Below are 23,543 nucleotides of genomic sequence, written 5' to 3'. Positions count from 1 at the left end.
TCATTTCATGTTATGGTGTTTTCGCCAGCGCAAAATATGCGTTAAGTTTCGTTTAGTTCTATGCCATATAATCAATTAATTGATTCAATTATTTTATTTATTCAATTGGCCTTCATTCTCTGCGTTTGGCGATGGTGTCGTATTTATTTAATCGGAAAACGCTTACCTTGGTAACCCATTGTTTGTGACGTGGTAATGCACAAACGGCTGATTGTAAAAAGTCTCTTAAAGAAGGAAAACCTTTAAAAATTCGATCGGTGCCCCTCCTTTAAGCGAAGTGACCTTCTTGCCTTCATGAGGGGTCATCCCTGCCTGCCGAGCCGAAACCGCGCGCGTCAATTTGATTTGTAATGAATTTGACCGAAATACTGCAGAATGCAGACACCAACATCTCTCTTCTAACCACGGCCACTACTCCTGAAAGCATGATGCGTCTCCTTAGTCCTACCCTCTTCAACCAATCACGAGGAGCTGTGTAGGGTTGGGAAGAGGGGAATGGGAACGGAATGGTTTGCTTGGAGGTACGCTTGTGTCACCGATGACCTCAATTGTATAGTGGTGCATATCCTGCTTCGGGAGCAAATTTGGCGGCGTTTTGTCCGACGGATATATATATATATATCTTTCGAACGTAACGTCGCCAACCTTGCTCTTATATATATATATATATATATATATATATATATATATATATATATATATATATATATATATATATATATATATATAACACTTTTTGAAAGTCTCACGGACGTGTTTAATAATGTATAACACTTAGCACTAGTGGACACAGACAAAAACACAGAAAAAAGAGGCTCACTATTTTTCGAATTTTCGGTGGTCGTTGCCACCTTTAAAGAGAGGGACAGAGCTCAGTTCTGTCCCTCTCTTCCTTGATAAAGGTGGCAACGACCACCGAAAATTCGAAAAATTGTGAGTCTCTTTTTTGTGTGTTTCTGTGTTTTTGTCTGTGTCCACTAGTGCTAAGTGTTATACATTATATATATACATATATATATATATATATATATATATATATATATATATATATATATATATATATATATATATATTATTAAGCCTCATCGCACTACGGTAGGAGATATGATATCAATAATAGAATTTAGAAAAAATGATTTTATAGCGAATGGATTCAAGTTTTAATTTTTCTCCTGAATGAACAAAAGGGAACAGATTAATTTAATGCCCTCTACCACATACCTTGGCGGCGGCGATTGGGAGTTCGAAAAAATCACTGGATGATTGAAAAAAAATTTTAATTATTTCCGATCAAATTAGCAAAAACACGGTCAAAGTCGCTTCCATGCAGAAGAATACACCGTACAGCGAATGCCATAGGCGCGTCAGTTCGGGCGATTTTAGTGCGCCACCAGCAAGACAGCACCAATATACACTTTCATATGGGCAATCAAGTTTGCTCGCGAATGGACACAGGAAACTTCGGACCGCGCAAAACGCATTGTATTTGTTGCGTAAAGATATACTGAAAATAGCGCGATCCAATCTGTTCGCGGTTAATAAAATTGATTATTAAATTGGGACTAATTTTTAACAAATCAAAGGTAAAATAAAATGGATTCCTAATTTTTATCATTTTGACCTTCAAACAGTCATAAAAAATTACTGTTTATCAGAATTTTACGAACGATGGAATTTACAAATGTTATTTTCTTGTAAGTGATAGTGCGAATAGTCGTACTGTAGCTTTTTGAAGAGACTCGGGGACTGACTACACTTTGCGGGATAGCCAAGCCCAAAGTTACATCGCAGAAATATCTTTGGATACCATAACGCCCCTCCTCGAACTACAACCTTGACGTCGTGGAAGGGCTTGTGCGTTCCGATGACCCCTAGAGCTGTGCTGGCGGGAGCAATAATTATTGCTCCTGGTAGGATCTCCCATGCCAGATAGGTCGAAGGTTATGAGCAAGACGAACTGTAGTCCACGCAGCGTATGTTCCTCAGTGAGGCGGCTGCAATGGCGTCTGACCCCAGTGGGGCGGCAGGTAAGTGATGGTGTCACGTTAAAAACACTATTGAGGAAGGCAACGGGAAACCACCTCAATTATCATTCCCAAGAAAAATATGATGGACAATAGATATATTTTGAGTCCTGGCAACCACGGGGCTCGGCCCAATCGGCCGTGCGTCGTGCCCGGCAGCGGGGGAGGCAAGGCTTCCGCGGTCGTCATCCCACGAAACCCTTGCAAGGGAAAACCAGCAGAAGCAGGACAGAAGATGCAGGAGAAGAAGACCAAATTAGTTAGAATAGGAACGTGGAATGTTAGGACAATGATGAGGACAGGGAAATTGGAGAATGCTAAGCGAGAGATGGGAAGGGGAAAAATAGATATTTTAGGTCTATGCGAGTTGAGATGGAAAGATAGCGGGGATTACTGGAGTGATAAGTATAGAATAATGTACAGCGGCGGGGACGAGAGCCGACGAGGGGTTGCCATGGTATTAAATAAAGAGGTAGGAAGAAACGCAGTCGATATAGAGCATGTAAAGGATAGATTATTACTAATAGAGATAAAAGCAGAACCGACGAACTTGGTTATTATTCAGGTATGCATGCCACCGAGCAACCATAAGGAAGAAGAGGTCGATGGGATATACGACCAGTTAGAGGACATGATCGCGTGTGTCCCTGCAGGGAAACATTTGATAGTGATGGGGGATTGAAATGCGACGGCAGGCGAGGAAAGAGATGGTGATGAGGTGTGGGACTACGGTTTAGGCACGAGGAATGACCGCGGGGAGAAAGCAGTTGAGTTCTGCAGGAGACAGGACTTAGTCATCACCAACACTTGGTTTAAACACCACAAAAGACGCTGGTATACATGGAAAATGCCAGGTGACTCAGGAAGGTATCAGCTAGATTATATCCTGGTTAGACACAGGTTTAGGAACAGAGACGCCCCAGGCAGGGGATGAAAGGTATTACAACACTGATTATAGTAGGATGGCAGACTAGAGTAAAACCAATCGAAAGATGGGAATAGTGATTATTATTATATGTAATCTACCGGTTAATGTAGGTTTGGGATGGGCACAAATACCAAATAAATATATTGTTAGTCCTAAAAAAACATAATCCAGCAACATACTCTACAACAAGTCTCTTATTTACAAGTCCAAACAATTTACTCCCTTCTCGCCATATTTAAAATCTTCACCGTTTTGTCTTCTATTCTTTGTCAATATATTTTCTCTATTTCTTCACCTCCAAGGCCAATTCTTCCGAAAATAAAACATCGGAATCTACGCTCGTGTTCTTGTGTACTCGAAAGACCAAATCTCAAATCTATTAAGTGTATAGCAACAGTTAAAACAAAAGACTCCCGCAGTGATAGGGGGTTTATTTGAAATACTTGCTCTTCCCCTGAAGATATCGCTATCATAGGAAAACAAAAATCAAGCCTATCGGAAATTACCCTGCCCTTGCACATTACATTCTCTTCTTAACACATTCAGTCACTCTCTTGTCTTCTTGAGACGCATAACATGTGATTAAAATCTTCAGAAAGCGTTCCTTCGAGCAGTAACTTTTGGCTTTCTAAGTTCTACTCTTAACTGTCTATCTCCAACATTTCATTCATCATATCTCATACATGTTTATTGCTGTTTGGGATGATTCGATTTTCACAAAGTTTCTCGACATGATCTAACAGAAGAGAAGCACTTCTTTCATACAAGTATTCGTCTATTACGTAGTCCGTCCAATCCATGCTTTTTCATTGCCCGCTCGTTCTTACAACTCCCATTCTCCTTCTTTTCTCATTAATCAATATTGATTCTCATCCCATACCCGTCGCACTGTATTTCCAATTCACTAAGCAATGCTTGCAGCCCCTTGGCTGACTGACAAACTAAAGCTTGGTCATCAGCAAACCTAACTGATTTTACGAATTCCCCGCCCACTTTCATTCCTACCTCCAGTTCTTCCCATGCCTCTTTGATCATTTCCTCTGCATACAGGTTGAACAGCAATGGTGATAATGGGCAACCCTGCCTTACACCTCTTCCTAACACTGCCCATCCGGACTCCCCGTTTCCCACCCGCACCTGAGCAGTCTGAGACATGTACAGGTTGCGGATTAGCCTCCTTTCCTTCAATCTATTCCTATTTTCTGCGAAATACTCATTAGTTTTTCCCAATTCACTCGATAAAACGCTTTTTCGAAATCTGCGAAACAGGCAAATACCTCCTGGTTGTGTTCTAGATTCCTCTCGATTAACAATCTCATTACTGCAATGGCATCACGCGTACCTCTCCCCTTCCTAAATCCAAACTGATCATCCCCTAAGTAATCATTTGCCCTGCTCTCTATCCTTTTGTTTATGATCCTGAGAACAACTTTAGCTGCGTGGGATATCAAACTTATCGTCCTGTAGTCCTCACATGATTAAGCGTTTGCCTTTTTCGGAATAGAAACTAAAACTGATGTCACAAAGTCTTCCGGCCAGATTCCCTCCTCATAAATACTACGGATCGGCCCATATAGCCTCTTCCTCCCACATTTTCTTGAACGTTTAAGTAGCGCCACAGGAAGGTTGTCTACCCTTACGGGTTGATTTTATTTCAATTCTCTAAATTTCCCCTCTTTCTCGTCAAAACGCAATAATAGACTACTAAATTATTGTACTCTCACTGTTTGGTATATTACTTTTATAGGTAGAAGTTTAACAGGCACAAATTGAGCATTATTACATTTCTTTGCCTCTCCTAAAAGAGAAATCCTGACCCTAGATATTATGCAATGAAACCGTTTTCAATTCTACGTACTCCCTTAAAGAAAAATATATTTGAAATCTAGACTTGGGGGCTAAAGGGTATTGTCCTAATATTACTATTGAGCAGAGGTCATGGGTTAGTTTCCAAACTAGGTGAGTTTTCCATCACCTAGGGTTTAGGTGTTCGTTTTGGTCAAATTTGTGTCCAGCAGGTTTTGTGCTGGGAGAATTTAAACCAAAGTAAAAAAACAAAAGAAATGAAATAAAGTCACGTACTGCTTAGGCAAAGAGGCTTTCACAAGGAGGAGGGATTTGATTAAAAGGATATTGAGTTAGGATTTTTAGAAAAGGCTCATTAAAATTTCGATATGGAACAAGTTTTTCTATGTGGTTTAAGCATGGTTATTGAAGCAAGATTCAACAACTTCAATGTGTAAAAATCATTTGCCTGTACCGGTCAGGGCGAATGTTTTCCACGCTTTGAAATTACTGCATTGAAATGGATATCAGCTGATGACTCCATTGAAAGTGTCTGTAGCAAAATCTCCCGCCGTATCTTGGAATTTGAAGGAAGATTATAGGTGTATATTGGATGCTTCTAAGATTAAATTGGTGTGTGGAGAAGGGTGGGCAAGGTGAATTGGACAGAAAGGAAAACAAATGAGGATATATTAGGCATGATATAGGGAAAGAGAGGGATTTGTTGGAAGGAATCTAAAGAAAGGAAGATTCAGAGAATATTGATTAGGGATGGAATGTTGAAAATCTCTCTCTAGTGGCAGGGAGAACATTAGTCCAGCGAATTAGGGGGAGGGAGGAGACAAAAAGGATAGACATGTTGGATGGAATGAATGGAAGAAGGAAGTAAGCTGAATTGAAGAAGGGTTGATCGTGATGCTTGGCTTCCGGCGAGACTCTGAAAAGTAGCGTAATTAAGGTTGTATCTGCCCTAAAAACCTAACTTGAACCCTAGATAACCATGATAATATAACCAATAGGGAGAAAACATATACTCCACCTTTCCCAAATATTTCTATGCGGGACTCCGCTCTAACCCCGGAAGGTCATTGCTTGAATGAGGTCCATTAGGATGCAAATCCCCTCTCTCTCTCGCACCCCTAGGCTCGGATGGTGATATTTTACGACGGTGTGCCGTCGGAAGGGAGAGACAGAGAGAGAGAGAGAGAGAGAGTTGCAGGGAAGTGAGTTACAGGAAAGACCGCATTCCAGTGCCGACCGGGGAAAGGGGGCGTGTCTCTCTTAGCGAGGGAAACGGGTGAGGGGGGGGGGTGTGTGGCTCCATGACTTCCCTGGTCACCCGCGACATTTTGTAAGACTGGGCGGCGATGGACTGGAATGCAGGGTGAGATGAGGAAGTGAGTTGGCAAAGCAGAGGAGGAAGGGAACCCCCAGCGTGTCTGTCTGCCTCTGCTAAATAAATCTCCCCCCCCCTGAGGCACTCAAAAGGGAAGAGGTGGCCACCACAATATTTTGACGTCCAATCCGACGGACGAAGTTTTATTTGCACTCATACATTGTTGCGTTACAACGATAATAATGGTAACTCGATTGTTATGAAATATTGATTTGTTGACAACAATCTAATGGATACAAAAATCCGTTCGAAGATGATTATTGGTGCGAGCCACATTAGTCGCATTATAAGTTCGTCTAAACGCAAGGATTGGCGAATCAGTAAAAACTTAAGTATTTTAAAAAAATAATTTAATTTTTTCATCCTCGTCATTTCTGTCTGATAAATTTATGGAACCTCAAAATGTTTCAATTCCCTAAATATCAACATTCCCTTTTGTAAGCAGTTCCATCACAGATATCATTGTTTGGAGGTATTATACCGTCGAAAAGTAGGTTTGCTATGGACGCAGGTTGAACGTCACTACGTTTCTTAGCCTAGCCCAGCTAGACACCCTTACACCAACCACGCTCTACCATAAACCCTCCATCAATTCCACAAACATCCATTCATTCCGTCTAACATCTCCATCCCATTCCTCGTTTGCCTAACATTCTTCCCTCTATCACAGTCTTCAACAAGCAATCGCTACCAATCAACGGTCTGCATCCATTTTCCCTGCCTCTTTTTAATACCTCCCAAAAATCCTCTCTCCTCCCTCACCATTGCTAGCACTTCCTCTTTTGTTTTCTTCTCTGTCCATTTCACCTTCTCCATTCTTCTCCACACCCACATTTCAAAAGCCTCCAATTTACTCCTATCCTCCTTCTTCAATGACCACGTTTCCGCGCCGTACATAACTACGCTCCATATCAAACTTTTGACGAGCCTTTTCTCAACATCTTTACTGCACATCCTGGCATTTATTCCCACCACACCCTGTTATTTATCGTAAAAGCTTATTTTTTCCTTAACGCAATTTTTCTTCTTATATCCATACTGGCTTTCATAAGAGGCTTTCACAAGGAGGAGGGAGTTGATGACAGGGACGTTGAGTAAGGATGTTAAGGAAAGACTCGTAAAAAAAAAAGTGTAGCTATGTACGGTGCAGAAACATGGTCATTGAAGCAGGAGGATAGACGTAGACTGGAAGCTTTTGAAATGTGGGTGCGGAGAAGAATGGAGAAGGTGAAATGGACAGAGAAGAAAACAAACGAGGAAGTACTTGGTATGGTGGGCGAAGAGAGGGGTTTGTTGGGAGAAATCCTATGGAGGCAGGAAAAATGAATGAAGGACGTATTGATCGGCGGAGGGATGTTGAAGACCGTGATAGAGGGGAGAGTGTTAGGCAAACGAGGAAGGGGCAGGAATAGAATAGGAATGTTAGAAGAAACGAAGGGTGGATAGAAGTACATGGATATGAAGAGGGACTTGTTTTAGACTAGAATGCTGGGTTATTTATTGTTTTTAAGGACAAGATATATCTCTGTCGTAAGACGACAGAGGGGAATAGAAAAGAGACGAATCAGAGAGTAAGGCCTCGGATGAACTTCGGCAGTTAGATTATGGAAATTGTAGGTGCAAGGGAGGGTTAGGTGGAAATGAAGTGATTGGTAAGTTATAGAGATACATGCCTACAATTCCTTAAAAGAACAATTGGCGAAAGAGTGGTCTCATTGATAAAAAAGGAACGGGATCCAAAACGAAAAACGTGCATTTTCAACATGCACGTACAGTATCCTCAAGGCATTGAGGTCAGTTCATTAAAATATCAGACAATCGGAAAGAAGAGAATATGAGCTGTTATGGGTACAGGCGTAAAAAAACAGTAGACAATTTGAGATGGATAAAACATAGCAGCTCCCCCGTGTATTTGATGGGCGCGAGTAGGCAGAGTGTACGCAAGCAAGCAGTAGGAAGCATTGCCACTTTTCCTGAGACGGGAAACAAAGAAGGCAGGCGTGAGAAACCTGCTGGAGAGCAATGATTAAACATACATACGTGTGTGTGAATAATATATAAACCATAAACAGGTAATCAACCCGAAGGTTGGTTTGGTAGGTGATGGTAGAGTTCAGTTCACCCAACGGCGAGTGAAATTCACGCATTAGGATAAGGGAGTCAGTGCCTTTTCCTGTGCCGACTATGGTTCTCAGGAAGATCTGGTACCTATACATATATATACACACACACACATATATATATATATATATATATATATATATATATATATATATATATATATATATATATATATATATATATATATATATATATGTAAAGGTACCAGATCTTCCTGAGAACCATAGTCGGCACAGGAAATATATATATATACCATATATATACCATATATATGTGTGGGTCGCGGTAGTCCAGGTGGTAGAGCGTCGGACTGCTGACCGGAGGGTCCCGGGTTCGGGCGAGGCCCACTCCGGGCACCTGCAGCTCCACCCAAGCTATGTGATTTTTCGGGTACCAGTTCTTCCTGGGAAACCATAACCGACACAGGGAAAGGAACTGGCCCCCCTACCCAGATGTGTGAATTTTCACACGCCGTATAGGGCTTAGTACTGGGTGAACTCTACCATCACCTACCAAACCGACCTTTGGGTTGATTACTGTGTTTATATATATATATATATATATATATACCAGATCTTCCTGGGAAACCGTTGTCGGCACGGGGAAAGGCACTGCCTCCCCTACCCGAAGTGTGAATTTCACACGCCGTCGGGCTTAGCGTTGGGTGAACTTTAGGTTGGGTGCACACACACACACATACACACCCATAATATATATATATATATATATATATATATATATATATATATATATATATATATTTATGTATATAAATATATACTCACACGTTCATACATATGTGTGAGTGTAATGCATGTTTACGTTTGTTTGTTATCTCGGCTGGCACTCGAACGAACCAGGCCATCTGATTACATCGGATAGCCCCGCTACAAAACGAGGTCTTGCCAGGCCATAAACTTTTCCCCGCGTCTTCACGACAATACGCTTCCTCTTCGGGATCGAGTAAATACTCGCTTTAAGGAGGCTGAATAAAATCGTCTGGCGAATGTCATTATGATAACATTTTCCGCATTTCTTAAGTGCCCTCTATCAAATGACGATGACAAAACAAAGGGTCTTCCCGTCTTAGTTTTCATAGAAATTTATATCGAATATCCAGGATAATTCATCTACCGTGTTACGGCGTGGGAGGATTAACATAAGAGTAATGGTGGATTACTGATGCAGATATACATGTTTATTTTAATTTATTTATATAGTACCCTGCAAAACCACCGCCAGGGTGTGCCATGGGATGATGAGCCAGCAGAGCAGCATGTAATAGCATAAACATAGCACCTATGCGACTTTTTATTTATGATATTAATTAACATATGAAAAACATGGCCGAAATGTATTGTTTCAAATGTTCCGCCTTATAAGTAGCCCAAAATACGTTATAACGGAAGTTTAAATATTAAACAAAACCTCTTAGGCCAGGTTCTATAATATTTCGTTGAACAGAAGGTTAACTTTTAACCTACAGTCGCGGTAAAATTCTAGTCTCGTTCAAAACCGAGAGTTAAATTGCTCAATGACTGATGGATGGTGCTATTACGGTTAGAAGCACTCAATAATGAGCAGTCTTAATTGTTAATAAATCATCGATCGTCAGTGAACCCCATGTTAGGCATACTATCAATTGAGTGTTAACAATAGGAGTTAAATGGAACAATATAAATCCGAGCATTAGATTGCTCATAAAATTCATATTCACATCATTGTGACCTGTTCACGGACTGGTCAGGAATTTGTGTCGCATTACTTTTAATCATTCGTCTATAACACGTGAACTAACGGCAAAGGCAGATTGGCTCGTGCGATCACGACCCAAGATACGTACGTATTTTAACGAAAACAGTATGTATTATTTATCATCGTTGTTTATCTGGGATATGTTTTATCGTCGTAAGTAATGGTGCTTGTCTTCAATTTACAATATCTACATAATATCCCCCCTCCGCGGGGGGAAATTCCTGCTACCTGCAACGTTGGGTCGCATTCCCTGCCTTTTGCAGTCTTCTCGGGGGGTAGAGTGTTTTTTGGTGCATGTTCATGTGGTAATGGTGCTTCGCATTCTTGCTTGTTGTGTCCTGGCTTACGTGTTTTTGGGTGGCTTTCGTGCTGCATCCTGGGGTGCAGTTTTTTGTTGTTTTAAGGTATATGTGTCTGCATGAGTGTTGGATGAAGGGACAAGCTACCACGAAGGTGTGCGGCAGCAGATGACTACACGCCAGGCATACAGAATCAAAAAATAAGTTTTCTTAATTTTTAGTTTCAATAATACGTAAATAATATAAATGTGTCAATTCAATCTAGGAACAAAAATTGATGTCCATCTCGTCATATTTTGTCCAGTGTCCAGTTGAACGTCAATGCATTAGGTTGAAAAGTCAATTTTTCGAATGAATCTTTGATTCGACTGAATCTATTCTTCTGTTGATATTTTTTAAACTTTAAGTGTTTATTTAAATCACGGAAAAGACTTGAAACTTTACAAATAGTCAATTTGGTCAGGATTAAATGGATTCTCGAAAGATAAAGTTTGCACTTTTCGTTCATGATATCCTTGTTTCAGGAGGGAGCAATATTCCAATGGACGCGATTTTTCTAGATTTTAAGAAAGCCTTCAACAAAGTACCTCGTAGAAAACTACTCGCAAATCTAGAAGCATATGGCATAGATACAAATATCTGGGGTTGGATTAAAGAATTTTGAATGGTCGGGTTCAAATATTAGTGATATGTAGATGGAGTAAGCTCAAATGCAGTAGAATTTACTTCAGGTGTTCCTCAGGGAAGTATTATCTTACCTCTTTTATTCCAACTTTACGTTAAAGACACTGACTCCGTAGTCACTAGTATAATAGGGATATGTGCCGATGATGCAGTAGTTTACCGTGATATCCGCGATCCTGGGGACACAGGCTTTATCAGTTGACCTTAAAGCTATACAACGCTGGTGCGACACTTGGCAATTAGATTGAAACTTAAAAAAGTGCGTGGTCATATTTTTCTTGTAAAAAGAGCAATTCCCTCCCGAACGCCTACTGAATCTGGAACACCGAAATGGAATGTGTAGACTCAATTAAATACGTGGACGTCACCATCACTCACGACCTCTCCTGGGTGAAACACATGCGGGGTATATGTGGACAAGCTAACAAAAGAGAGTACTTGGTAAATGTGATGAGAAAGTCAAAGAGAAATGTTATCTGTCCTTGATTAGGCCTCATTTAGAATATCATGTTAGTATATGGGATCCTCACGAAGTTGGATTAATTGCCGCATTGGATCGAGTGCAGGAGCAAGTTTTGTAAAACATTGATATGATAAACTAGTAGCGTTTGCAAAATACTAGAGCAGCTAGGCTGGGAATCACTCATGGAGCGAAGGCTAAATTACAGATTGAAGCTAGTGCATAAATTGGAAGGAGGTCTCTTTAGCAGCGATGTTGTAAATATATTATTACCCCCATCTTACTACGGTAGGAGAGAACTAGCTAGTAAAATTAGATAGATCAAGTGTAGAACGCATAGATTAAAGATGTCATTTTTTCCACGAACGATAAGGGATCATAATAACATTGTTCGACCGCGGTACGGTCAAGTTCGGATACAATTATTCTGATGTTTATTCACCCCCTGACACACACCCTAGTGGTGGCTTGTAGGGTGTACAAATAAATATAAAAATAAAATAAAGATGTTCATACCAATTCCAAACTAAAAATAAGACTGAGAAATATGAGAAATATAACTATTCATCATCTGCAAAGGAGGATTTATTTTTTTCTAGGAGAAACAAAAATATTTTTGCGATATGCGTGTTAAAAAATTCATAATTTAGTACTCTTCCACATATTTTCATTGGTGCGACGTGTTTAATCGAGTTCTTGGACCATCAGGTATAAAGCCCGAGCATGGAATTTGGGTGTATACGATATGCAAAAATATATAATGTGAAAAAAGCAATCCGTGGAAAAATACTGAATCACGTGTTTTAATATCGTATGAATATTGAAAACTTAACGTGGAATGAAGCCTGAAACCATTTGAGTTAAGTTAACTGCCCCAGAGTTTACGCGCGTATTAAATTATTTTTTAAATAATCAACCTTAGGATGAACTTAAAAAAAATTCGTTTAAATGTCCCCGATTCGAAATCAAGTTACTTCAAATAGCAAAGCTCAAATACTTGAAATTCAATGTTATATAGCTTTCCGAATCTTTCAACATGTCGCTCCAATCGCGTCAATTCGATATGCGAAGGAGATTATGCTTCTTCTAACGGATAGGGAAAACACGCGATCGATTGCCGCGACTCTTTTTAACCTAATATTCGCGAAGTTTGGTCCCTTCAAAACAAGAATGAAATCAGAAAAAACTTCTCTCCCTCCCCATGAAAACAGTTTATTTCGTTGAAGAGACGTGATAGCGATTTTCATTCGTTTCAGTCTTTTCTTCAATTCGTATAATAACATGATGAAGAGGCACCCTTCCTGGTATTTCTATCAGTGTGGACCGACTAAATGAATCAATTTTTGTTTCTATTAACCGTGCCACACAAAGCATATGCGCTTCTGTTGACAACGCAAAAAAGACTATTAATTTAAAATGAGTAAATGGTTGCTTGAATTTTGCTTACAGGATCAGATAAAACGAAATAAATATGCTATAGAAAGGATTGGCATGCATCTGAAATACTATCAGAGTGACATGAAAATGGCACAGTTAAAAAAAACGCTCACTTTACGTTGACACCAAACCCTATATATCACATATTCATGCCTTGAATGAAATATGCACGATAATATTTATATGAAGCCACTTTGAAATTCTCTCTACCGATTAAATTGCTGGAAAATACGAGGGTCATCCGGAAAGTAGTACCCGTTCGTGAAATAAAAACACAAAAGTAAATATTAACAAACATAAAAAATTTTATTTGAAAGAGGATACTTTAAACTACTTCTCAACATAATCTCCAAGCAAATTAAGGCATTTGTCATAACGTGTGACAAGTTTCTGTATTCCTGCTGCATAGTCCTTCGCCGCCAGCTCATTGAGATACGCGAGGGACCCATCTTGCACAAATTTTTGCATAATGCAGATGGTGTTTAACAATTTCATGAACAATTGTTCGAGAAACATTGGGATAATGCTCACAGATGTCATCAATTGTGACGCGCCGATCGTTCCTCACGAATTCGTCAACTGAGCTCACCAGTTGGTCTGTAATGACAGACGGTCTCTCCGAACGCTCATCGTCGTGTGTGTTCCCCCTCCCCATGTTGAAGTTGCGACACCACCGCCGAACAGACGACTCGTCCATTACATTGTCTCCATACACCTCCTTTAATTGGCGATGAATATCACATGGGCGAAAGTTTCTTGCATTGAGGAATTTAATCACTGCCCTCACTTCACAACTGGCGGCGTTCTCAATTTTTTTAAACATTGTAAACAATCACAGAAACAACACAGGCAATGCTAGCGTCACGCAACTTGGCTCAGAGAAGGCAGACAAGCCACTGAAGCTATCTGACCTCGTCCAGCGGCTACTCGCGTCGTCAGCACTTCATGCGGCACGAACGGGTACTACTTTCCGGATGACCCTCGTATGTCGCCAACAGCTATGTCACAGCCATGGTTACTAGGCATAAAATGATATAATCACCAGAAAGTCTCACACGTTCAAAGGGAATTTTTACGCATTTTCTAGAAAAAATTTTAAAAATCGAAAAATTGAATTCTTTAGGAGAATTTACGTCCAAGTTTCATGGCCGTATGCGAATTAATTCATATTTTAACGCTCGAACTGCATCGGATCTTTTTGTTTTTATTTTTCATTTATTTAGACGGAAAAACATAATCATTTCCGAGCTCGAATCCGGGTCTTTTTCTTAAGAGTTCTCGATATTTTTCCGGTCATCATTTGATCAGCAACGTCCCTGGATGTATTTTAAGTCTCTAGCTCGAGTGTAGATGCCCAGAAATTGGTCTCAGTTAGACAACATGTAGCTTTGTGTAGACGTAGTAACACGCGAAATAAAAAAAGCGCGTTTATTTAAACAGCGAAAAAAATACGGTCCATACGTTCTCTCTCTCCAAAGGAAAACAATTTTCCGGATACCTCCAACTTCTACATCGTAATATCGGCTCTAGAAAGCACATACCGAGCGAAATAATTATTTTTTTCATGCATTTAGACACTTTACTTGACATGATAAATGGATATCACATGTAGTTCAATGAGTAGATTGTTCGGCTATTGATCATAGTGTTCAAATATTGGATGCTACTATAAATAGGGTGTAAGCGATCTGATGACATCATCTGAAATTCATGCAAGGTGATTTGCTGATTGACTAGATATCCCTAAGAAACCAAATGATGACATAACGAAAGAAACTTCCCTTATTATCACGTCAAAATAAGTTTATTTCATACTTAGGAGCCATAAAAATGTTTTTGGTTGATTGCCGTGATAATAGACAGAAAAAAGAATGATATCATATAAAAAATTTTTAAAAAAATTTCAGAAAGGAAAACTTACGAAATTTTCCGCTGTAAAAAATTATTGTAAAACAACAAAAGTAAATCTTCGGTTTATTAAATGCCTTTTTTGTGAGATATTGTGTGACTTGTGATTCCTTTCAGGGATAAAATTTCCCTCCTCTTCCTTTATTCGAAAAAAGAGGCCGGCGTCTTTTCTCATTCTTCCACTAGTTCCTAGTGATTCAGATAGCTACATCAAAAGGTCATCCTATCTCCCAGAGCGTGATTTATTTCGTTTCCATGGATACGAGCCAAGTCGAGGCATGACCTGAGACTTCGGAGGACAAATCAGGTCTGACTCGAAGTGCTTTCGCGTTTGAAAATCTGGTACGACGAAGGAATGCGACCTGAGAATGCATCCGGAAAGCTGGCAGGATGAGGTTCGAATTTGCATGAGCGGTTTCATTTCAGGTAAGAAATTTTTCTTTCTACTAAACCGTCTTTTCGGAAGAAAAATAAAATACGACAGACAGAAAACGCACAAAACGAAAGTATGGCTTCCGATTTGTTTCCACGCAAACGAGACATTAACGACCATTGTTGACACCATTTTGAATCGTTCGAATACATTGTTGCGGTCAAAGCGTTTAACGAAGTGTGCAAACGTAAACATCACAAATAACTGAGGTTGGAACGTGTAAAACATATCTACCGTTCATAGACACAAACAAATGAGTTGTATGACTAGGGGAAAAAATATGAGGAAGATGGCTTACGAGTATACTTGACTCCAGGTAATTCCTATTTTGCGTCATTAAACCAACGTCAAGGGAAACGGACGAACGTAAACAAGGAGCAGAACTGCGACGCCATGATGTTGACGAAGGGTAGGCTGAAGAGAATTACTTTTTTTCGTAAAAATACTTCACAAAAAAAATAATCTCAAGTTCTAACTATATTCACCAACAGCGACAAGATAATTTAACTAGCAAAAAAAATGCATGAAATGTTTAAAAGTGGCCCAATGACTAAAATAATAAGAAAAGATAACACAACGTGAGATTTTCGCGTGAGAAAACAAAAGTTTCTACACAAATTGGATGGCGTATGCACATTATGTGTCGATTAAAGCTTTATAAATGTGAGTTAATACCTGAGTTGATAAGAAAAAAATGTGATGGATGTGTAGTGTGGGTTTCTCGGAAACCCACACTATTGTTTAACTCTCCCAAGCATACCAGACAATGTATATAGCGCGGGTTTCTCGGAAACCAAGGCAAGACAATGTCCGCTACCGAATTCCCTTTTTGCTACAGTGTTGCTACTATGTAGCGACTTTGAAGTCCCTCCCTCCCCGAAGGCGCGATGCTATATAAAGCGAGACGCTCCGCACCGCGACGGGAATTTGGAACCGCTGGACGTTCTACTTCCGAAGGCAGCGCAGGATTTCTTCAGAAAAGCAGCGGAGTCGGACTTTGCTGTTATCCGAAGAATCTCCGAGGCACAGGTCTGGTCATGGGATTGTCAAAAACGACCCATCGCTAGCCTGGACACCCCTGCATCACTTCCACCAAGGAAGTGCTAAGAAGACTTCCCTGAAGTAATAAAGCCGCCAAGAGACAACGCAGAAGAACACAAAACGTCTTCATAGTCCCAAGGACTGGTAAGACGAATGGGACGCCTCCACAACGAGGTAGTCACATAGGGCAAGGAAGCAGGACCCCCATTCCTTACCCCCGATTCCTCACCTGCCACCCTGTTTCTGAATCCGTCGGTCGTAGGCTCCTACGACCACACCAGAGATGCCCTGCCTTGACTTGCTCAATCGTCCCTAATCCCCGGTGCCTGAGCCCCATTGCTTGATAAGGGTAAAATAAAAGACGCATAAGCCGAATACGACTCTCTCATTCTGTGCTACGCTCCCACCAATGATGTCACGGCCGCCAACCACGCGACAGATGCATTATTCCAGAACAATTTCCCAGGAAACTGGAAAACCATCCATCCATTTTGATGGAAAAGTGGATGTCAAAGAGTTATGTCTTATTAGACGAGGCTAAGAAATGTATCGTAATTCAGTCAGTGTCTAAAGTCAAATGTTACCTTGAAAGGAAGACTACTTACTTTTAATTATAACAAGGGCTAGAAGAAGAAAATTGGACATCTAGTATCAACGAAAACGAGTGAATCCCACCATTATTGCAGGAATAGAGAGAGTTTTCGATAGGTTGGGGCAAAACAACGATTGAGAAAGTGGATTGTGAGGGTTTTAAATACTTGGAGGATGGGGATTTTACATAACATACATCTGCAAACCTTGGATTGAGATTGGGGAGTTTATTTTCATGGACCTAGCATTTTTTGGGCAGCTTCTTCGTTGATAAGCAAGCATTAAAATCTCTTTGCTTGGACCGATGAGATGACGCCCATTATATGCAACTACACATCTATTCAAGAGTATACATATAATATCCGCTTAAATATAATAGAAATTAACAAAATTTTATTAAATACAAATTAGGATAACAAATCAACATGGACACGTATTCACCATTAATGCTTCTTGTTTTGTTTAAAAAAAATTAACGTTACTAGCACTCGCACGCAGGTAATTAAGTGTTAAGGAAATAAATTATCACAACACTGAGTTTAAAAAAACAAAAAAACCGTTGGCCAGACAACAACCTACAGGGCAATGCTGCCGAGTGAAAATAGTATCACTTCTGGATGTAGTGGCCTGTGTTCCTGACACGGCGGTACACGGAGACGTATTTCCCAGCAGCCGTGGTCCTGGGGACGATGAATTTCTCGCAGAAGGACGTCCTACTCCCGGCGGCCGCCTCGCTCAAGGACCCACAATTCAAGTTCCTCAGGAACGCCAGCACGAATGTGTAACAGTTGTAGCTGTTCTCGTCGTAGCTGCGAAAATGTGACGAAAAAATATCATGTTAAACAAAGATGTGCCCAACAGTAAAAAAATATATATATATATATATATATATATATATATATATATATATATATATATATATATATATATATATATAATGGGCTGACACAACATAACACAAATAGAAAAGAATAGACACATATAAAAGAACACTTACACGGTAAATTGTTCGAGCTTTCGGCCCTCTCAGGGGCCTTCTTCAAGAGAGACTGTTCAGTCTCTCTTGAAGAAGGCCCCTGAGAGGGCCGAAAGCTCGAACAATTTACCGTGTAAGTGTTCTTTTATATGTGTCTATTCTTTTCTATTTGTGTTATGTTGTGTCAGCCCATTATTGTGCCGCTCGTATGAGTTTTTCCGGACAATCGTTATATATATATATATATATATATATATATATATATATATATATATATATATATATATATATATATATATATTAATTACAGGATTATAATTCCACTCAGCAAAAATTATTTGTAAAAACTTTTCATTTTAATAGTCTGGGTGTTGTACAAAAAGCGGACGCCATTTGTTGGTTGCTTTCGTACCAATACTTTAAACGGGTATTTTCAAACATTCATTACTCACTTTACTTTAATTGCTTACTTTGATTTAATTGTTTACTTTAACGGAAATCTTCACTTGCATTCCATTTTTATTTTCTTTCATTGTTGATTTCACTTAAATTGCTAACTTCACTTTAATTGTTAACTTCACTTTAATTGTTAACTTCAAACTAATTTTTAACTTCTCTTTAATTGTTGACTTCACTTTAATTGTTAACTTCACTAATTGTTAACTTCACTTTAATTGTCAACTTCACTTTAATTGTCAACTTCACTTTAATTGTTAACTTCACTTCAATTGTTAACTTTACTTTAAGCGTTAACTTTACTTTAATTGTTACCTTTACTTTGATTGTTACCTTTACTTTGATTGTTAACTTCACTTTAATTGTTAACTTTACTTTAATTGTTAACTTTACTTGAATTATTAACTTTACTTGAATTGTTAACTTTACTTTGATTGTTAACTTCACTTTAATTGTTAGCTTTAATAGCTGAATTTGGTATTTCAATGTTTGGCGGGATATCCATTTCCCGTGTCATAATAACTAATGATTTCTTGGACTCAGTACTGTAATCTAAAGTGAGTGTTTTATCTCTGGAATATGGAGAATTTCAACAAAAAAATGGAGTCTGCTTTCTGAACATAACCCAAATAACTTTTCATCTTCAAAATAACTGAAAAACAGCGGTGTGTAAACGGGGCATCAGTTTTGATTGCCATCAAACAAAATGGCGTCCCTCTAAGTCTGGGATTGTTACTTGTTGTTAAGGTCGCTCTTAAGCTTTGACTACCAGATAGGCATAATTAGTGCATTAAAACTCTCTTTTAGGGCCAGAGTGTTAAACAACCAGTGTACTTAAGTTTCAACACATAGTGTACTTAAGTTTCAGGATGAAAACTCCGAAAAATAAACTCTTTACATCAAAATAAACAATACAGAGTCCACGAAGTTTTTGGTGTGAATAGATTTTTTCACTTTAGATCAATCCTCAAGCGCCACAATCGCAACAATGTAAGTCGGTGACGTCACGCGCAAAGCCAACCAATGGGGACGCGGTTCTGAAAAACAAATTATTTACAAAGATAGAGGCAACCTGATTATCATAGAAATCTTGTTCTGTGGAAAAATTTCTTTCCCTTGCCATTAATATAAAACTTAAACTAGGAGTCGTTGGATATTTTTTAAGGGATAATAGCCACCAAGGCAGAGGGGCACGAAACTTGAAAGTGCACACGAATTGCGTCACGAATTCAGAACAATAATCTGACGTGATCACGAAATTACGCTGATCTGTTTTGCAAGTTATTTATTTATAATCAATAATTGAATCTAGGGTACACTCCAGGAAAATGTCATTTAAGCTTTTTTTTAAGGGTTTTCTTTTTTTTCAGAGACCCAATCAAAAAAATACCACGTAACTGATTACAATAATATAAAAAAGATTCCATAGCTACCCAATTATTTCTATTAATATTTAATTTCAAGTGGGCAGGGAGATCACTGTCATAAAGAAGAAGTAGAGCAAATAGATGAAAATCACAGAAATCACGATTTTGGTCGTTGAGAATTGAAGTTAATCACGATTAGAACGGATAAGTACGCTCAAGTTACACTCATGATACCACTGGAGAAGAGAGGGCACAGTATAGAGTAAAGCACGTAAACAGTCCGACCAGTTAACCGGATTTCTTAAGGCCGCTTTTAAAAGATTCATATCAGAGCACTAAAAATCACGATACTTAAAAATCACATTGTTGAAACAAAAGGTGGGATCCCAATCGATAAATTGAGCTCAATTCGATTGTAAGATCACCGAAAACAGCAATCAGTGCGATATTTATTACCCAACCGATTCTCGAATCCAACTACGAATCAGAGATGAACCGGATCGATTGTTTTACTACAGACTACCCGATTGTTGCGCCGGAATCAACAACATTATTGTCTACGTTTAATAGTTGACGCGACAGTTTCTTCGACGGGGAAGTTTTAGTTCCACTAGACTTGTTAAATTGACCGCAGAGCGAGGGCATGAACAAAAATCAGAGAGGGGATAACTCGAATGAACTTTTTCACTTGGGAGGGAGTGGGGGGGGGGGGAAATAGCTAAAAGCGTGTTTGCTGAAGTTCGCCCTTTATGCTCAGGCGACTGTGAATTTCTCCGCGGGCGTTGTGTTACGGCGGCAGGCAGACCGGCCTTCCTATCCGGCTCAAAACACCGGAACGACCGCTTAACCGGATCCTTTCCGGGAGATTGAGGGGCATGGGAGCGTGGAATCAGCAGACTCGAGTTCCGGGATATGGCGTGTGGAATTCTCGCGTTGTTAACAGGGTAATAAAAGGTGGGACAGTTCTTTAATCCCTGTCCCTTCGCCTACTGTATTCCAAGAAGATCTGGTAGACAGCCGAAAAGTAGCACAGCTGAGGGGGAAGGCGAGGGTGCCCAGAGGTCACCATCCTTAGTAGAGTAGGAAAAGTACATCAGTTAACTGATGCATCCAAAACTGAACGTGGATCAATTGAGATACAACTTACTTTGTCATATAATGATTTAGAATTTATGCACAGCTACGAAATGAGTTTTTGTAAGATGTCGTTTGAGGTTTTACGGAAATTCTGTGCCGAGTTAATCAAGGATTTAGGAATACAGAAGTGATAAATGGTGCATCAAAAACCTAGCCTAACCCGGTGGACTACAGCTGATAATAATCATCATTTTTTTTAATGGTTGAATGGAGAATCCTGTACTCGCCAAACTGTGTATAGAATTTCTTCAAATGGAAATGTAACACTGATTGAAGAAGACTGATTTTGTCGAATTTGAGACGAAAATTTGCCGATTTGGAATAGAGTCGACTATTTTCAAAGGCAACCTTCTTGAGGTATTTATTCTCGAAGTCATAATGCATTTAAAGTATTGCATTGGGTGATGAGAAATTTAAAAGGATGTAGCGTAGCCAGAAAATGAAAAGTATATAATGTACTGGTTATCCCTATCCTAGAATACTCCTCCATAGTATGGGATCCATATGAGGTGGGACATATTAAAAAGATAGAAAAAGTTCAAAGAGAGGCAGCAAGATATGTACTCGGAAGGTACAAAAGAATAGATAGCGTCACAGAAATGTCAGATATACTGAAATGGGAGAGTTTGAAAAATAGAAGAAAAAGGAGTAGGTTAGGCGCGATGTATAGAATTTTCAAAAAGGACGAAGAGTGGAAAAATTTATGGCAAGGGATAGAAAAGCCTAACTTTAAGGGAAAAAACGACCATAGTTTCAAAATAAAAATAAGGACTCAAAAAACAAATAAGAAAAAATACTCTTTTTTTTAAATAGAACTATTATTGATTGGCACCAGCTGCCTGGAGGTTTGTTTAAGCCCTTTCCATCCAATTTTAGAAGTTTTAAGTTTAAATGTAAAGCAGCCACTGGGTAATAAACTTCATTGTAGTTATGGAAATATTGTTTATATGTGATGCGGACGGCATTTTGTATGTGATGTGGAAGTTTGTTTGCATGTGATGTGGAAGTGTCATTGTATGTAAGAATATTTTGCCTCTGTTCTGTTTTTCTAGTGCGTGTATGTATGCAATTTTCGTTGTAAGGGTTATCTTTGACCGAACTTGACCGTTGCCACCAGGAAAATCGCCTAATTGCAACGTAATTGTGTAAATAAATAAATAATCTGATAGATGACCAAACAATTTTTTTCATATTATGCACGAGAAAATTCATGACTTGACGTCAATGAGCCAGCTATTGCGAAGAGGAGAGTAAACAAACGAAATCTAATTGACAAGATGCTTATTTCATCACTAGTGGGAACAAGAAGGAGGAGGAGGAGGAATACGACTCCCTCTGCATGGCCGACTGAAAACAATCTCCGCGACGCTACCCCTAAATGAGGATTCAAAAAATGTATTAATTATACTGGAAACATCACTTGTATTTGAACTTTCAACTCCTATTTCAAATGGCACATTTGTGTACCAACAATTCGAAATAATTCCTTTGTTTTAAACCGTTAAATTAAAATGGACAACAAATAAGTCAAAATTCCCAACATGGCACAATTGTTTACCAACAATTCGAAATAATTCCTGTGTTTTGAATTGTTAAATTACAATGGACAGCAAATAAGTTAAAATTCCCTACATGGGACATTTGTTTACCAACAATTCGAAATAATTCCTTTGTTTTAAGCCGTTAAATTAAAATGGACAACAAATAAGTCAAAATTCCCAACATGGCACAATTGTTTACCAACAATTCGAAATAATTCCTGTGTTTTGAATTGTTACATTACAATGGACAACAAATAAGTTAAAATTCCCAACATGGGACATTTGTTTACCAACAATTCGAAATAATTCCTGTGTTTTGAATTGTTAAATCACAATGGACAACAAATAAGTTAAAATTCCCAACATGGCACAATTGTTTACCAACAATTCGAAATAATTCCTGTGTTTTGAATTGTTAAATCGCAATGGACAACAAATAAGTTAAAATTCCCAACATGGCACAATTGTTTACCAACAATTGGAAATAATTCCTGTGTTTCAACACTGTTAAATCCAAAACGGAGCACGAATAAATTGTGATTCCTGACAATGCCATCTGACTATACTCCTCCTTGCACGCGCGCGATTCTAGCCCCACATACTCATTTACCGCCAAACATTACAACAAATAATATAACAACAATCTCCTGTCTCATGGAAGACGAGATCGCTTGATGGCGAAACGACAGAATGTGTGGATGTGCAACATTATGATAAAAATATTTTTGATTTGAACAATCAATGCGTATATGTGGTGTTCACAGTGCACCTGTTGATATCCCTAATGTTACACCTTACCTATCCGACGACCAACAGGGCTGCTTGGATATCCTGATCAACGTGTCGTCCCATCTCTCTTTGTTCATCTCCAGGTGGGCATTCTCGTCGTTAAGGACGATGCATTGTTTCCATGCGTCGCCGTCCAAGTGCTGCTGCAATCCGGAACGGTCGAATTCGACAACTACACCGCTGGACGAGGTGACGGCTATGTGCAGATCCTTGGAGTTCAAGTAATCGCTGGTGGGAAAGGTTTTTTTAAGGAACGACAATAGGTCGAGTGAAAATCAATAAGGATAGAAGAGAGGAAGATAAAAAGGGAGGGAGATTAAGGGAAGGGATTTTGGAAAGAAAGATAACATAGGCGTTTAAGAAACATGGTTCGACTTATTATTATTTATTATTATTAGGTAATCTACCGGTTAAG

The 23,543-nt window shown here is 39.2% G+C and overlaps 1 protein-coding gene across 1 annotated transcript in view; it reads right to left on the bottom strand.

Moving 5' to 3' along the window:
* Positions 1-17,295: 17,295 nt before the first annotated feature.
* The window catches only part of LOC139698860 (MKRN2 opposite strand protein), a 35,235-nt gene continuing 28,987 nt past the window's right edge, over positions 17,296-23,543 (bottom strand). The window contains exons 3-4 of the mRNA XM_071597798.1: positions 23,138-23,356; positions 17,296-17,671 (exon numbers count right to left, since the gene is read on the bottom strand). Coding sequence (XP_071453899.1) covers positions 17,470-17,671; positions 23,138-23,356 — 421 coding nt within the window. The 3' untranslated portion in view covers positions 17,296-17,469. The remainder of the gene's footprint in view (positions 17,672-23,137; positions 23,357-23,543) is intronic.

The sequence above is a fragment of the Hetaerina americana genome, unplaced genomic scaffold (assembly GCF_022747635.1).
Source record: "Hetaerina americana unplaced genomic scaffold, ioHetAmer1.1.p SCAF_9, whole genome shotgun sequence".
NCBI lineage: Eukaryota > Metazoa > Arthropoda > Insecta > Odonata > Calopterygidae > Hetaerina > Hetaerina americana.
The sequence above is the reverse complement of the archived record's forward strand: the minus strand, read 5'-3'. Positions and strand labels throughout refer to the sequence as shown.